General features: G+C 38.5%; 1 protein-coding gene across 4 annotated transcripts in view; it reads right to left on the reverse strand.

Moving 5' to 3' along the window:
* LOC129734135 (chromodomain-helicase-DNA-binding protein 1-like) overlaps positions 1-18675 on the reverse strand; it is a 74529-nt gene that overhangs the window by 38033 nt on the left and 17821 nt on the right. For 3 of the 4 annotated variants that reach the window (XR_008730448.1, XM_055700321.1, XM_055700319.1), the window contains exons 3-13: positions 16309-16510; positions 14111-14212; positions 12700-12767; positions 10394-10543; positions 9861-10114; positions 3816-4041; positions 2775-2875; positions 2336-2514; positions 1746-1873; positions 1440-1656; positions 744-833 (exon numbers count right to left, since the gene is read on the reverse strand). Coding sequence is in view for 3 of the 4 variants with exons in the window: in XM_055700321.1 (XP_055556296.1) it covers positions 744-833; positions 1440-1656; positions 1746-1873; positions 2336-2514; positions 2775-2875; positions 3816-4041; positions 9861-10114; positions 10394-10543; positions 12700-12767; positions 14111-14212; positions 16309-16510 (1717 nt within the window). In the remaining variant the exon portion in view is untranslated. The remainder of the gene's footprint in view (positions 1-743; positions 834-1439; positions 1657-1745; positions 1874-2335; positions 2515-2774; positions 2876-3815; positions 4042-9860; positions 10115-10393; positions 10544-12699; positions 12768-14110; positions 14213-16308; positions 16511-18675) is intronic. The other variant, XM_055700320.1, reaches the window with a different exon arrangement.

The raw sequence follows: 18675 nt of genomic DNA on the forward strand, positions 1-18675 counted from the left end.
CATTACTACTTTTATTTTAATAAAAAATGGACACTTATATGTTTTTAGTATTATGGGTTTTATGTTTGCTAAATTCAACAAAAGGCTATGCAGGCATCCCAAGTTTTAAAAGGAAAGTATAAACCAAGTTTATATTTGGGGGGAAGGGGAAGGCAAAAAGCTGATCTATAAATTTTCAATTGGCAAAAAAAAAATTTAAAAAAATCCATTATTGATTCTTTTCTTTCCAGGATGTACAAACAAATGAAATAGAAAGCCAACAAGCAGAACTTTTTTTATTAAAATTTTCATATGTTAGGATTAACAATAACTCTATGTGCTACCATCATGAAGAGAGTAGTAATATACATATACATAATACTGCACACACAAATACAAAGATAAAACACAGGATTTCAGAGTTGTGAATCACAGGTGTTTGGGGCTAGGGGGTGGTTTGTTTTTTCAGTTCCTGGATGATAGTCTAACAGGAAAGTAGAGATTATGAGATGCAAAGAAATTAAGACAGTAACGTGAAGCTCAAGCAAACTGAAGAAAAAGAAGTTTTACCCACTCGGAGGGGGGGAAGCTTCACCACACATACATAAAATCTAAAAGTGCTTAAAGTGCTGTTATACTTCCAAGAGTAAAGCTGTTATACTCCCCATCCATTTAATGCCCCAGAACCCAAATATGTGCCAACTCTAAAGGAGTTTTACATTCTACAAATGATTTTATCTCCCTGAAGAAGTAAGTGTGATTACCTTATCCTTCAGCAAAATTTCATAAGTAGTTAGAAGTATATTAAATTTTAATCGCTTCGTCTGTGGATGTATCCATTCATGAGTTCTTATCTACAGGAAGAATCAAGTGAATTATAAGCTAGAGAAAAATGGTCTTATTGATCAGGATGACTTCAGGTACTACAGCAACATAGATGTTAAGTGACATAAAAGAATCTGATCATGAAAAAGGAATAACAAACATGAAGCTTTTTTTTTAAATTATTAAACAGTGATGGTGGTAGGGTGTTTGTTGTTTTTTGTTTGGTTGTTTTTTTGTGGATTGGTTTTTGTGCGTGGTTTTTAGTTGTTTTTTTAAAAAAAAAAACTTTAATGGATAAAGTTACTTACATTCCTCCTTTCAGAAAACAAGTTAAGATTATGTCTGTCAGGCTTAAATATTTCTTTTTTGCACCTAAATAATCACATGACAAAAAACTATTTTCAAATGCAAGATTGCATTTTTAATATTTTTTATAATTAAGTAGGAATTAAATCTTTCACATACATTTATATCAGATCAAAATTTATGCTTTTAATTTGCATTTAAACACATACAATGTTTCAAATAAGTATTTTTTCATTCCTAATAAAAATATTAGAGATTAGCATAAGACAGGAACATGAAGTGAGTTTTGTTTACCACTAATCTTTTCAATGATACAAAGAAATACTCACCATATTCCTGCTAGTTATATCTCCTAAGTAAACCACAGCATTCATCTGAGGAGCCCAGGTTTGAATCTCTCTTTGCCAAGATGTCAAGGTAGAAAGTGGCACGACTAGCAAGAAAGGCCCATACAGTTGATGTTCGTGAAACAGGTAGTTCAGAAAAGAAATTGTTTGTATTGTTTTACCCAGACCCATTTCATCTGCAAGAATACAACTATTCCCTCTAAAAAAAAAATAAATAAAAATCAAATAAATAAATTTATAAATGCTTTCAAATTAAAACCAGCAAGACTAATTTAAGTCTATACTTACTTGCACCATGAGTGAGCAAGCCAATTCAGTCCATTTAACTGATAATCTCTTAACTCTAAATTCTCATGTCCTCCAATATAAGATGGTTGCTTTTTTAGTGCAACAAACCTTGGCCTCTGTTTTAGAATCTGTCAAAAGCAAATTGAGCATCAGTCCTACTACTCAGTGAAGTTACCAAAATGTCTTCTTATAGAAACAAAGTAGCAGTAGGAATCTGTTTGGTCACCAAGTCTAGTCTTTATTCATCACAGACAACTAGGCCATTTGGCAAGCTAAAATTAGTTTGCTGACCTAAATTCTACAACAGAAGTGACATGAACTCATTCACAAAGATTACTTTTAAAACAAATTAAAGCACTAAACAATTTTATCTTTGAATGGCAATAAAATAAGTAGGGAACAAATATCTACAAAAGGCTATTCTTAATAGTGATACTTGCTACATATATAAATATAACTATCATTATTACTGTTCTCAACAACATTCCAAAAAAATGTTATAATATGCATCTTATTTTTGGATGCATAAAATACATCAAGTTCCTTTTTATTATCATAACTGTATAAATCCATTGAAATTACACACTCACCTTGCAGTCCTTAAATGGAGTGGTCTTAGATTGATTTCTGCTAAAATACTCATCAATGCACACCTGAAATTTTTTGGCAATGAGAGCACCGTCTTCCCAGCTACATTCTGAGTAAGGTAGACCCTGCCATTTGCAATAGTAATCTGGATAACCAGCTGCTGATTTCTGATTTGAATGAGCTGCAGAAATGCATCAGAGATACCAGATCAATATTTTCCTTCTGTACTTCAAGAAAGCACTCATTTTAGGTGATAAGACAACATAAACTAGTTTCACAGCAAAGACAATATGACAACTTTTCTCTTCATCAGAGATTTTGTTTTTCCTTAAGCTGTTAGGAATACTAATAACCTAAATTTCTTAACTATAAATTCAACATGCAAGCAATAAACTTGTAATATTCTCAACACTGTTTTCCATGTGGAAGTTTGTTACATACCAATTATCCTTTCCACTATTTGATACTGTTTATGTAGATCATCTGTAAGTTCCTGCTGGCAGTTATAATATTCCACGTCTTCTGGAGAAGCATTTTTCAGCCTGAAATGGGAGTTTATTTGCAGCACTTATTACATTGTGTAGTTTTAAAACTAAGAAAATCTGGCAATTTTAAAGCTCTGAATGTAAGCACCATAGGAAAGCTGATTAGAGAGCTTCTTTGAAGAAGCTATAACTGAAATTCTTGCTATAAAAGTGTTGCATCTGGCCTAGATACCTCATCACTGATGACTGAGAAGCTTATCAAGAGATATTACTATCAGCTACAGCTTGTACTAGTCATGCAGATAATTTACAATATCTGTTCTCAACAATGAGTAGTGTACTTCACATGGTATTTTCACAGAACAGCACTGATGGCTCACTATAAGAATCAACCTTATGAGTAGGAGTCACTAGAAATCCCACCACTATTCACAGATTATATTAACCATACAAACAAAATGAAATACAAAAACATAGCATTAAAACATAAGGCTTTTTTTCCACTTCTTGGTTCTGAGGCTTTAACAGAAGTTTGAGCCAAGAAAACTAAATGTTGTAATGTTTTGAGTGCTTTAGCAATTTCTGATTTTTTTAATCTCTGCAGCAATTCCTGAAGAACTCTGATCAAAATACAATCAATGACAAAATTAGTAAAAGGTAAGATTTAAAACAAAATCAGAAAATCCACCACCCATCTTGTTAAAACTTCATTTATAACAGACACATTAAAATCTAGGTGCAGAAGCTGCTTCCTTAAAGGCCTGATTTACAAGATGTGTGAGTATTCTCACTTGCTCAAGTAAAGTTGGTATGCTCAGAATCTTACAGGATCATAATTGTTAGGGAAGTTTCAACTGTAAAGCTTTTGTCTTTCTGTTGTATAGGCACTTGAAACTATGCCTTCGCAAAGAGGCAATAGAACTCACAGAAAAACAATAAAACTTCTATATTGTTACAAAAAAATATGCAATGTGGAAGTAATTATAAAAATACTCACCATCGTTTTGTTTCCTGATCCTTTTTCTTATAGTTGTCCAGTTTCTTCATTCCTTTAACATTTTGTTGCTTCAGTGTTTCCTCAGTTTCCCAAGTATTATGGATGTGTGACCAGCCTTTCCATTTAATAAGATACTGTACTTCTCCTAGCTCCTTTGACTTTTCAAACCCAGTATTTGGGTCACCATCTGCCTCAACTGCATAGATTGTGGTTGCAGCACCAGTGGCTGATAAAGAAACCACACCATAAGGCTCGATTAAGCATACACTGCCATTAATTAACCAGTAAAAAACATACTGCAGAAAAAAAATTGTGATACTCTTATATGAGCATGTAACTTGACTAATTATATCTACAAGTCTTAGGTTACTCGTCTTATTTGAAGAATTATGATGTAACTATATTAACACATGTACAAGTATACCAATGAGATTCAAAAAAGCAACCAAAAAACTCTGCATCTAACCTATAGTATCTCATCTCATGAGAATTTTCTTAGCATTACTAGTTTCTCTAGTGACCCCCAAGAATGCTCCACTAACACTGCTTGCTGTCATCTTTGTTATATCCTTCTCATCTCTGAGAATATAACAGATATTTGACATTGTGTTTAATCAACCTTGAGACTTGAATAGCCTACAATTCAATCATCACTATAGATGCTATAAATCCAATTCACAGACTCGAAGAATGATTGAGGTTGGATGGGACCTCTAGAGGTCATCTGGTCCAGCCCCCATGCTCAAAGAACCTCACCTAGAGCCAGTTGCCCAAGACCACATCCAGATGGCTTTTGAATAACTCCAAGGAGGGAAACTCCACTACCTTCCTGGGCAACTTGCTCCAGTTCTCAGTCACCCTCATGGTCAAAAAAAGCGTTTCCTGATGTTCAGATGGAACCTCCTGTGTTTCAGTTTGTGCCCACTGCCTCTTGTCCTGGCACTGACACCAATGGAAAGAGCCTGGCTCTGTTCTTTGTACCCTCCCTTCAAGTATTTACATACATTAATGAAATCCCCCCCTGAGTCTTCTCCATCCCAGCTCTCAGCTTTTCCTCGTAGGAGAGATGCTCCAGTCTTTTCATCTTTGTGGACCTTCATTGGACTCTGTCCAGTAATGCCATCAGTCTCTTATACTGGGAAGCCCAGAACTGGACACAATACTCCAGATGTAGCCTCAGCAGTGCTGAGCAGAAGGGAAGGATCACCTCCCTCAACCTTGCTGGCAATACTTTGCCTAATGTGGCTCAGGATACCGTTAGCCTTGGCTGCAAGGGCACATTGCTGCCTCATATTCAACCTGGTGTCCACCAGGACCCCAGGGCCTCTTCTGCCAAGCTGCTTTCCAACTGGGTGGCCCTCAGCATATACCCATGCATGGGGTTATTCCTCCCCAGGGGCAAGACTTTGCACTTTCCCTTCTTGAACTGCATGAGGTTCCTGTCAGCCCATTTCTCCAGCCTGTTGAGGTCCCTCTGGACGGTAGCACCACCCTCTGGTGTACCAGCCACTCCTCCCAATTTGGTGTCATTGCAAACATGCTGAGGGTACACTCTGCCCTATGGTCCAGATAATTAATGAAGACATTGAACAGGAGTGGACCCAGTATTGTCCTCCAAAGTACACCACTAGTCACTGGCCTCCAACTAGACTTTGTGCTACTGATCACCACCCTCTGGGCCCAGCCATTCAGCCAGTTTTCAATCTACCTCATTGTCTGCTCATCCAGCCCATATATCAACAGTTTCTCTATGAAGATCTTATAGGAGACATGGTCAAAGGCCTTTCTGAAGTCCAGTTAGACTACATCCACTGCTCTCCCCTTGACTACCAAGCCAATCACTTCATCGCATAAAGTTATCAATCCCCTTGGTGAAGCCATGCTGACTATTCCTGATCACCTTCTTGACTTTCATGTGCCTGGAAATGGTTTCCAGGATTAGCTGCTCCATCACCTTCCCAGGGATTGAGGTGAGGCTGACCAGCCTGTAGTTCCCTAGATCCTCCTTCTTGCAGAGTGACATGCAAACTGGTAACAACAAACAAGGAGAAGGCCAAAGTACTCAACAACTTTTTTTTACTTCAGATTCACTGGCAACCCTTCTTCCCACACCTCTTGAGAGGATGGACCTCAAGGCTGGGGGGAGCAAAGTCCCTCCCACTGTAAGAGATCATTTGAGACCACCTGAGGAACATGAGCATAAGTCTATGGGGCCTGAAGAGATGCATCCCAGAGTCCTGAAGGAACTGGCTGATGTAGTTGCCAAGCCATTCTCCATATCTGAAAAGTAATTTGAAGACCCCAGTGACTGGAAAAAGGGAAATATTGCACCCATTTTTAAAAAGAGTAGAAAGAAGGACCCTGGGAACTACTGACCTGTCAGTCTCACCTCTGTGCCTGGGAAGATCATGGAACAGATCCCCCTAGAACCTACGTTAAGGCACATGGAGGACAGGGAGGAGATTCGAGACAGCCAGCATGGTTCCACCAAGGGCAAGTCTTGCCTGACCAACCTAGTGGCCTTCTATGATGGAGTGACTACATCAGTGGACAAGGGAAGAGCAACTGATGCCCTCTACCTGGACTTCTGTAAGGCCTTTGATACAGTCCCCCACAACATCCTTTTCTCTAAGTTGGAAGAGATGGATTTGATGGATGGACTGTTTGGTGGATAAGGAATTGGCTGGATGGTCACATCCAGAGGGTAGTGGTCAACAGCTCAGTGTCTGCATGGAAATCAGTGACGAGTGGTGTCCCTCAGGGGTCTGTATTGAGACCAATCCTGTCCAATATCTTCATCAGCGACACAGAGACTGTGGGATCAAGTGCACCCTCAACAAAATTGCAGATGACACCAAGCTGAGTGGCACAGTTGACACTTCTGAGGGACAGGATGCCACCCAGAGGGACCTGGACAAGCTCAAGAAGCAGGCCCATGTGAACCTCATGAAGTTCAACAAGACTAAAGTACAAGGTCCTGCACCTGGGTCAGGGCAACCCTCAGTATCAATACAGGCTGGGGGATGAAGGGATTGAGAGCAGCCCTGAGGAGAAGGACTTTGGGGTACTGGTGAATGAAAAATTGGATGAGCCAGCAATGTGCACCCACAGCCCAGAAGGCCAGCCATATCCTGGGCTACATAAAAAGAAGCGTGGCCAGCAGGTTGAGGGAGGTAATTCTCCTCCATTCCAGTAAGACACTACCTGGAATACTGCATCCAGCTCTGGGGTCCCCAATACAAGACAGACATGGACCTGTTGGAGCAGGTCCAGAGGAAGGCCACAAAAATGATTAGAGGGCTGGAACACCTCTCCTGTGAGGAAAGGCTGAGAGAGTTGAGGTTGTTTCAGCCTGGATAAGAGAAGGCTCCAGGGAGACCTTATTGCAGCCTTTCAATACTTAAAGGGGCTTATAAGAAAGACAGGGACAGACTTTTTAGTAGGGTGTGCTGGTCTTGGCTGGGATAGAGTTAATTTTCTTCATAGTAGCTAGTATGGGGATACATTTTGGATTAGTGCTGAAAACAGTGTTGATAACACAGGGATGTTATTGTTATTGCTGAGCAGTGCTTACACAGAGTCAAGGCCTTTTCTGCTTCTCAGCCCACCCCACCAGTGAGTAGGCTGGGGGTGCACAAGTTGGAAGGGGACAGAGCTGGGACAGCTGACCCCAACCAACCAAAGGGATATCCCATACCATATGACATCATGTTCAGCATATAAAGCTGGGGGAAGAAGGAGGAAGGGGGGACGTTTAGAGTTATAATGCTTGTCTTCCCAAGTAACCCTTATGCGTGATGGAGCCCTGCTTTCCTGGAGATGGCTGAACACCTGCCTGCCAATGGGTAGTAGTGAATGAATTCCTTGTTTTGCTTTGCTTGCACGCGTGGCTTTTGCTTTACCTATTAAACTGTCCTTATCTCAACCCATGAATTTTCTCACTTTTACTCTTCTGATTGTCTCCCCCATCCCACTGGGGTGGAGTGAGTGAGCAGCTGTGTGGTGTTTAGTTGCCAGCTGGGGTTAAACAAAGACATAGGGCCTGCTGCGATAGGACAAGGAGTAATGGTTTTAAACTAAAAGAAGGTAGACTCAGACTAGATATAAGGAAGAAAGTTTTTCACAATGAGGGTGGTGAAATACTAGAACAGGTTGCCCAGAGATGTTATATATGCCCCATCCCTGGAAACATTCAAGGTCAGGTTGGATGGGGCTCTGAGCAACCTGATCGGGTTGAAGATATCCCTGCTCATTGCAGGGGGGTTGGCCTAGATGACCTTTAAAGGTCCCTTCCAACCCAAACTATTCTATGATTCTATGACATTTGCTTTCCTCTAGTCCTCAGGTACTTCTCCCAGTTGCCATGATCAATCAAAAATTATTGAGAGTAGCCTCGCAATGATTTCTACCAACAACCTTAGCACTTGTAGGTGCATCTCATCAGGGCCCATGGACTTACATATGTCCAGTTTGCCTAAGTATTTCTTGACCTGATCCTGTTCCACCAAGGGTACATCTTCCTTGTTCCAAAGTTTTCCCTGGTCTCTGGGGCCAGGGATTCCTGAAGGGTGGTCTTGCTAGTAAAGACTGAGGTGAAGAAGGCATTCAGTACCTCAGCCTTTTCCACGTCCTGTGTTACCAGGACCCTGCTCCATTAAGCAGCATACCCACATTTTCCCTAGTCTTCCTTTTGTCACCTATATACTTATAGAGGCCATTCTTGTTGCCTTTGACAGCCCTCGCCAAATTCAGTCCTAAGTGGGCTTTGGCTTTCCTAACTGTGTCTCTGCATGCTTGGAAAGTGTGTCTCTATTCCTCTTCGGTTACCTGTCCCCTGCTTCTGCCTTCCATATACCTTCTTTTTGGTTTTGAGTTTTGCCAGTAGCTCCTTGTTTATCCATGCAGGCCTACTGGCATTTTTGCCTGACTTCCTGCTCATTGGGATGGGCTGCTCTTCAACTATTTCTTCCTAAACTTGTTTTACTACTTCCCTCCCCCCCTTTGGAATCTTATGTGGGGTAATTTTTAATTAAATACAGTCAGTATCACAGCTGAAGCACACTAGCAGCAGTAAACAGTCTCATTTCTGTGAGGAGAGCCAAATAAGGAAGTGGACCCAACCAGATGCAGGGCACAGATATAGCAACAGAGCATGGCAATAGCAAAGGACAGCACAAGCAGTAACAAGCAGTCTGGGCATACAGAATATAAGAAGTCTAGTCCAAAAGGCTTTTAACACTGCAGTGGCACTGTGTATTGGAGTAAGGGGCTAGAGTAAGAGTACACTGGAATTTGGAACAGTATGGGAAAAGAAAGTTGAAAGAGAGTACAAACTCTGAGATAGGTCAGAAACTTTAGAGATCAGGTATAACTAATGGAGAAAGGCAGTTCTGAAGTGTGAGTAGGCCCAAGTTTTCTATAATCAGAACCCTAATTTGCAGGCTAAAAGAAAAAGAACCACATAAGTAGGACACTGTATCCCATTAGCTGTGGGAAATATGACACCCCTAACATCATTCATAAAATTACTTTTAGACATGCACATGCAAGCACGCCACTGAAATTTTAGATTCCACCATCCATTGCATTGTATTGGGACTATTTGTACAGGAATAACTGAAATCACAGTCTCAGTGGTTCAAGCCTTCCCAACATCATCCTTCAGCATTCAGGCTACTGGTTAGCTGTCCTATCCAGTCCACTTTTTCTCCATCCTCCTGTATAGAGTTTATATCTATCAGGTATCAATAAAATCTACAAATAGTGATGTAACAGTATGGCATGCATTTATGCAATATGGAACTATATTCCATTTCATTTTTTCTTTTTGCATTAATTAGTTACTTAAATTCTTCTATGTTTTACTTTATAAGGCTTACAAAAGAAACATCCTTATGGGTATGAAAAACAAAATAAGATTACTCTCTGGTATTTTTAAACTTATTCTTTACAAACATCATGGGTTACCTACAGCTGAGAACAATTGCTGTTTACATTGCACCACAATGCACTGCAGAATCTTAAGAACACTGATAAAAAAAATACCTCCTTTTCGGCCAATTCGACTATCCATAAACTTCTCTATAGTTTCAAATTCATCTTCTTCAGGCTGTGGGACATCTTCTCCACAAACTTCCAACAAATCATCAGAATCTGTCTTGGTTTCTTCAGCTTCTTTATAACTAACATTGACTGTTGCCTGGCGGCGAGATCCTCTCTTGTCATAGTCGTCATCATCCGATGAATCAAGCTGCCTCTTTTTCTGTCCTGCAATCTTTTTGCTGCTTTTTGGCTCAATTCTTGAAGACAGTAAGATAAACACAACAGTAGGGTTTCAATATGGACATCTACAAGCCTTCTGTATATTTCTGAATACATATATTTCATGACCACTCAATTATACCACTTTCCGTTGGAGCAGACAGGAAAGAGGCATGATAACATTTTTTGTAGCTTAAAAAAAAAAGTCTTCAAGTTCTGTAATAAATATTAATGTTTTCATTTGCTTGTATAGTAGTACAATACTTGATTATGAATTAGAAATAGTACCAGAGTATCTAAAATGCAAGACTTCTTACCTGCTTGGAGGTTTCCGGCTTTTGACCTTGTTTTTTGGCTCATAGTCAGATTCACTATCTTCACAACTGCTTTTCTCTCTAGCTTCCTCTGATTCAGAATCAGAACCAGTTCCTGATACTGACCCTGACCCAGACATTTGCCAGTCTTCACTGTACATATTGAGAGACAAAACAGTAACTCACATTAGATTTTTTGGGGTTTTTGTTGTCTTGTTTTTAAATCAGATATTCACCACAGGTTTGCTGCTTTAATTTCAATATTCTTTACAGAAATAGAAATGTTCTAATAGTCATTTCAGCTAGAAGGACAGAAACTTATCATGAACGGATAACAGGTAAAAATACCCAATGGCTTCAAAGGGAGCTGAATTAAGTTTTCTGTTATCAAGAGGTAGATGTAAAAAACCAATCAAACCAAAAATCTGGATTTCTGTATAAATTACAGCTTTAATAACTGAGTTAATTTGACATCAAAGTCCTTAACAAGACTTTAGCTGGAAAGATACATATTTACTGGAACTTAGCTATGCTCAAGTCATAAAACCCCTTAACACTGTATTTTGCAGAATCAAAAATTCTCTAATAGAGAATTAACTTCAGCACAGGAACCAAAAATAATGCAGAATCAGATTTGAGAAACACACAATGACTTGAACCATGGCAATCTGAGAGGCATCGACTCTCAAAAGCCCCCACTGAGCTTCCAAATCAGTGCTTCACACCCATACAAGACACTATATGAGTAAACCACTTGTGACTCCCAGTGACAGTATCTCTGTGCTCCTGCTTAGCTGAGATCTACTTTGCAACAGGAAATATGTACCTACTGATCAACTGTATCTTACCTCAGACTCTGTACAGAGAAATGTAATAATAGCTTGGGTGAGGGAGGGTGATGGTGTGAGAAAAGTCTGGTATGCATTCTTGAAAGGTTGCTAAATATACTACCATCTATTATCAGGTTTAGGAGTCTCTGATCAAGATGCTCAAACAGTACTAATGGCCTTCAAAGGTGGAAGACCTTTTCATTAAATTTCAGATCAGGAAGCCTAAGAATCAGTACTTTGATACTTCTTTCACTTAAATATGCATTGGTCCTAGAAGTTGTTTTCATTGTGGTCAATACATCTGTATGTCTTGGAAATACTATAGTATTACCTGTATCCTTCAAAGATTTTTTTTCTGCAAGCAGTAAATTAAAGAACACACAAACAACAACCCCCCTCCAAAATAAAAACAAAAAACCACCCACCCCAAACCAACCAACTTCCCCACCTTATGCAAATCCACAACCTATATTTAATTGGAGATATAGACAACATATAAAACACCATACTCTAGGGCTTGGATCCTGTACTAAGTTATATATAGAGAAATCTGATCTGCATGTCAGATAACAACTGCAAACATACTTGTTCAAAATAGGTATAAATCAAAATTGAAGCACTGGATATATGAGGTTATTTGGTTACTAGTTTCTAAACTTAACTTTATCTTTCCTGTAACAGAGTATGTTATTAGATGTAATCACATTCTTAAGTAAGAGAAGACTGTGAATAACTATTCATTTGCATAGCAAGCTTGTTTTGATCCCTCTCCCTTCTTTTAGATATTATATTGGCAGCCCTGAATATTGAGATGATTCAAATAACTGGAGAAAAGGAATGAGAGTGATTCAATTTCTATACACTGTTCATAACACACACACCCCAACAAAACAAAACATCCACAAAACCTCAAACAAAAACACAAATGACACCCCCCCTCCAAGTCTCTAACCAAAGAGAAGGTACAACATTTTTCACACTTTTTGATCTACAGCTTAAAACTACCTCAGTTTCAACTTAGCTTTATTGAATAGCCAAGACAGTTTATTGCTGTCAAACCTGTAATAATTTTTGGGGGGTTGCCTCTAAAGTGTTTAAAAATTTGGCATGAACTATGGGATTCCAACTTAAATTTTATCTGAGACCACTTACTTAAGTAGTTTCCTATTTCTTCAATAATTTTCATGGAGGACTTGGAGCTCAAAAATATTATTGCCGCAAATAAGACTACTTTAAAAATAAAAAGTGCTGATGAATGTTTTTCAATAACACTGTAGGTAATACAGTCTCTTTTGCTTAGAAATGAATAGTGATATATATGTTCCTTTGAGAGCATTTATTTTAAAATATTCCAAAACGTTAATCAAAACTGAGAATCACAAGATTATGTATTTCAAGTGCAGAGAAGTGAAGCCAATGTAATTATAAGCATTATGCTGCCATAACAAAAAATTATATTATTTACGAAAAACATCTTACTCTCTATGTTTTTTCTTCTTGGTATCACTGGAAGAGTCATCTGCAGAATCTTCACTGCTTGATGAATCCTGCAGATGAAAAAAATATATATGATTCATTACCACAAAGAGAACGAAGTATTTTTAGTATTAAAAAGATAATTCAGCTCCCACTTTCAAACTGAAATCATATTCTTCATGTCTTATCCTCTTCATCCTCCTCAGTGTACCCGCTGATATTGAATAAGATCAGGATTGCTATTGATTTTGTATTTCTCCATCTATGAATATACCATGTCAGCAGAACTCTAGAAAACACTACAAAAACCCCTGTCTTACAATATAATCATTGTGCCTACATATAGTCAGTTTAGACTGCTGCAAGTTAATAAATCAAGATGAAGGTCCTGTCAAAAGCCTGATAAAATCTCCTGCCCTTTGAGAGCTCTCTCTCACCTTTTATATCCTCTCTCATTTAAACACCACTAAGAAAATTTTGAGAATAGCATGTATGTTTCTTCTCTCTCCACTCCTAAACAACAACAACAAAATATCTATAAACTCTACTATTTCCCTAAAATCAATCTCATAGAGATTAAATTTAGATCATTTTTATCCTGGAAAAAAAGTCTTCAGGAAAAGAGTACTTAGCAACAGCTATAAATCAATATTTTAACTATATATGATTAACTCCTTTGCTTAGTTTTAATGATGAACAGCTAAATCTGACAAAAAAGACACACAGAGTAATGATTAAAGACTTATGATCACAATGCCTTTTTTTTGGGGGGGGGGGGGGGGGGGGAGGTTGGTTTTTTTTATAATGAAAGAACTATGAAAGGCTGCTTTTAAATAAATTCTAATTCACAGCCAGTGTCCTTAAAAGATATTCCTACTGCACAAAGCCAAATTTTGTTTAGCCTATGGTTTAGGTTTTAAAATTCTCTAAAACTGAAGTATGGCTCTTAAAATACAAGAATTCTTTTATAACTCTTACAAAAGCTGCAAAAATCTAGCTTTCTATTCCATATAATGTTTTTGAAAACTGCAGCAGCTACCTTTATATAGAAACAATAGTGGAAAAGTCTAGTATTTTTAACTGTCTTTATAGAACTCAAAAGGCAGAAAAACAGTGAAAGTTAATGCTACGTGACTTGAAAATTTTGTTCATACAGAACAGAACATCCAGCTAAAAATATCAATCTAAACTATCATTTTGGCACAACTCACCTGAAAACATGCAACTAAATATTCCCCCCCCATGTTTCCTTACAAACATATCAGCTGTTTGAAAATTGCTTTTATAAGACTAAAAATCAGACTTTATAAATATATACACACTTAGAACTTGGCTCTACGTAATTTTATTTTAACATATGGGGTAATGAGACATGCTTGTTTACATTTTATTTACTAACTTATATGTTATTCACCTCTTCTGAACCACTGTCTGATGAGGCTGCCTTCTGCTGTTGTTGCTTCTTGAGCAATGCTGATCTCTGCACAGCAAGTATACTTGGACTGGACTTCCAAAACTGAATTGGAATTCAGATACAAGAGTCATTTAAACCTACTGAAACTTTAAAGTTTACCACATACTTACTTTTCTTAAGATGAGCACCATCACTATTAAGATGGATCTCAATTTTATTAATAATGAAAAACTCACTATAAAATACTGCATGCATTAATAATACCAAATATCATTTTAAAGTAGTGAGACTTCTGCAGAAAGGAATGTTATATAAGAATTGCCAGCACAATTTTTACAGTAAGTATAACAATAGTTGTGTAGGCCTCTGTATTAAGATAACTTTTTTTAAAAAAAAAAAAAAGTAAATTTTTAAACTGATCTAAATAAGTCCTTTCAGGCCACTTAGTTGATATATATTTTTGCTTCATATAGGAATACTTAAGTACATAGAATATCTCAAGTTGGAAGGGACCCATAAGGATCAAGCCCAACTCCCTGCTCCTTGCAGGACTACCTAAAACTAAACCATATGACTAAGAGCATCATCCAGACGCTCCTTGAACTCTGACAGGCTTGGTGCCATGACCACTTCCCTGGGGAGCCTGTGCCAATGACTGACCACCCTCTCAGTGAAGGACCTTTTCCCAAGGTCCAACATGAACTCCCCCTGATGCAGCTTCATTCCATTTCCTTGTGTCCTGTTGCTGGTCACTAGAGATCAGCACCTCCCCTTCTGCTGCCCCCTTGAAGTTGTAGACTGCGATGAGGTTACCTCTCAGCATTCTCTTCAAGCTGAACAAGCCAAGTGACCTCAGCCACTCCTCACATAAGTCTTGCCCTCAAGACCTTTCAGCATCTTGGTCGCCCTCCTCTGGACACACTCTAATAGTTTTATGTCTTATATTGAGGCTCCCAAAACTACATACAGTACTCGAGGTGGGGCTGCACCAGTGTGGTGCAGAGTGGGACAATCGCCTCCCTTGCCCAGCTAGCTATGCTGTGCTTGATGCACCCCAGGACATGGCTGGCCCTTTTGGCTGCCAGGGCACACTGTTGACTCATACTCAACTTGCCATTAACCCAACTCCCCCAGATCACTTTCCACAGGGCTGCTCCTCAGCCTCTCATCCCCCCAGTTTATATGTATAACCAGGATTACTCCATCCCAGGTGGAGAATCCAGCGCTTGCTCTTGTTAAATTTCATACAGTTGGTGATTGCCCAGCTCTCTAGTCTATCCAAATCTCTCTGTAAGGCCTCTCTACCCTTGAGGGAGTCCACAGCTCCTCCTAGTTTAGTATCATCGGCAAACTTCCTTAATGTACATTCGATTCCTACATCCAGATCATTTATAAAAACACTGAAGAGAACTAGCCCTAATAATGAGCCCTGGGGAACCCCACTGGTGACTGGCCACCAGCTGGATGTAACCTCATTTACTAGAACTCTTTGAGCCTGACTTGTCAGCCATTTGCTCACACAACATATTATGGACTTGTCTAGCCGTGTGCTGGACGTTTTGTCCTGAAGGATACTGTGAGAGACAGTATCAAAAACATCAACAACAACAACACCCCCCCCCCCAAAAAAAAAAAAAAACAAAAAAAGAATTCTTAAATTCTTAACAGCCTTTGAATCTTACAGTAGGAAATATTTTATTACCTTTCATATATATCATATATCATCCAAATTAAGGCCATATTACACAGAGAAACAGAGAGTTCAGGTAAATTTCATCCATTCCATTTAAGAGATTTCTAAACATCACTTTTTTCCTATACAGAAGAGAAGCTGTATCTAAGCCTGAAATTGTTGTACAATCATTTATAGATATGAAGAAACTAAGCATTAGAGAAACAACTTTAAAAAAAATTAGAAATAACATTATGTGTGGCTTTGTCTTCAAAAATATGCAATAAGTTAATAGACACTTCTGTGTGATAAAATTTAGGTAATTACCTAACTATAGGTATTTACAGAGCTGAGAAAAGAGCCCAATGTTTGTTATGAGATAGAAGCATATGCATTCACTAATGCAATCAAGTTAAAATTCTAAGTAAAAATTATGGAGGGTTTGTTTGTTTAAATTAAAACTGCTCTTGTAAATACTCTGCAGGTGTTTTTTCCCCATAAAGGGTTAATTTATGTTTTGTTTTACCTTGGATCCATCAACTTTTGGTGGTGGTTTAGCTTGAACTTGTTTCTTCTCTCTAGATGTGTCAGACTCTGATTGACTGCCTGACTCTGAACCAGACTCAGAGTCACTGCTACCTGATTGACTGCTACTTCCATCACTACTGCTTCCAGAACTTGAACCAGATCCAGAAGCTGATGCTGACCCAGAATCATCATCTGATTGGCTGCAATTAGAAGTTAACAGAATATTACACAATGGCTAAGTAAATAGGATTTTTTAAAAAGTCACATTAAAAAGACTTTAGTTTCACCTATAAATCAATTGTTAGGCTAGCCCAGACACATGGATAGCATACAAATGAATGCATTGAATTAAATAAATCAGGAATGAAAATTCAGAGTTTAATCAGATACTTTTCACTAAACCTCAAAATGGGGGGCGGGGGGGGAGGGGGCAAGAGAGGGGCAAAGGAGAGAGGGAGGTGAGAATATTAATCATTAATGTAGAGGAGTCAAACAAGGGTATTTCTCACCCACCCAAACCCTTACTTAGCTCTATCAAACCCCACACATTTTTGTGCATATACACACACACACACAATTGTTTTAAGTCTTTTTAGATCAGCAGCATGTGTCCCCTCCAATCTTTTTTTTGAGCATGCATTTCTTCAAAGCATGTATAAACTCCATTTTGTTGTCCTAGGTTTACTTAAGAATACGGGGGAAAAAGTATCTTTAAGGAAGTACTTGATTTGGACCAGCTATATACAAAATACCACCACTTGATTAAATAAAGCATTTATAAAAGTAACTGGAAAACCAGAAGCGTGCTGTCACACAATATAAATCCATGAAGACCATCTTATACTGTTAAAATAACAGCAGTAAAATTCCCCACATAGACAAACTCTGAATTTGTCACTGATTATATGACTTGGCACAAGTCATATAATCAGTAACCTTAGCATATTCTTGAGCCATTGGATTATTCCACCTGTACATTCATTTCACACTAGATTTAACGTATTCAAATAGAATAATATTTAAAGTTAAACATTTATTCCATGACTATTCTAAAACATAGAAACATTTGGTTTTCTAAAACAATTTTACAAAGGAACAGAGTTAAAACTTTAATCAAATTTATCATTAGATTAAATACTACCATACTTTAGAGATATCATGAGGGAAAATAGTGGAATTACAACACCACACAAGCAAAATAATTTTAAATTAAGTACACTTGAGTTGCAAGCATTTAAAAAGAAACAAACCCCCAGTAAAGATAATACCAAAATCCAAAACAATAAAACCCCAAAAACTAATCAGTCTAAACCAGGGGTCCTCAAACTACAGCCCGCGGGCCGGATACAGCCCCCCAGGGTCCTCAATCCGGCCCCCGGTATTTACAGAACCCCCCCGCCGGGGGTTGGGGGGGGAGGGACGGACGGACGGACGGGGGTGGGGGGACCAAGCAGCCACAGGTGACCTTCTGCCACTTCATCCGAGCACCGGCCCCCTGTTTAAAAAGTTTAAGGACCCCTGGTCTAAACCTATCACTGCCAGCAAAAGTCATCTGGCTGTGAAACAGCAAGGGTGGGGACAGAAGCAGCGGTGGCAGCTGTGGTAGGTTGATCATCATCTGCACTAGAGCACACTTAATTGACAACATTTAAAGCCACAAAACAGAAACACTACTCTCCCTGTTGCTAACACCAATTAAATTGTACTAGTGAGAAAATTAAAAAAAAAAAAAAAGCTATTCACAAACTGATTCTTGTAGACAGCACCTCAACCAACTGTCTGCATCTGTTGACTTTGAAAGAAAGAAACAAACCATGTAAAAGCTTCCTTATTTTGAAGTTGGGGATATGAAGAAATATGACTGCTGGGTTTACTTACACTTACTGAGGAGCAACAAGGCTGCTTCCAAACTTTCCATTCCTTTCATCAAGGGCCTACTTCAGGCATGATGCTATAACACTAGCATATTAACCTGACTTGAAAAATAAAAGCAAGGCACCCACTGTAGAATATGACTGGAGTTTAAACTAGTTACCAGAAATTAAGGGCAACATCCACTACAATTCACCAAAGATGTTTTAAATACAATAGTATTATTGTACACAACTGTTACCTTACCTTTAGTGTTGGGTAAAATTAGAGCGTTATAAAACAATAGTATTTCTCAGTATAGCACAGTGCCCTAGGTAAATGTCACAGGGACTGTGGAAGATGGTACATGAAGAGAAGAAAACTCAGCAAGGAGAAACCTTGAGACAAAAGTAAATACCTGCCAGACAAGTCCCTGTGACAAAATACCACAAAAAAATACCTAAATCCTACATTTAGATAAATAAGCAAAAATCATGTCAGTAATATTCACAGT

This window comes from Falco cherrug (genome assembly GCF_023634085.1).
Source record: "Falco cherrug isolate bFalChe1 chromosome W unlocalized genomic scaffold, bFalChe1.pri SUPER_W_unloc_1, whole genome shotgun sequence".
Taxonomy (NCBI): Eukaryota; Metazoa; Chordata; class Aves; order Falconiformes; family Falconidae; genus Falco; species Falco cherrug.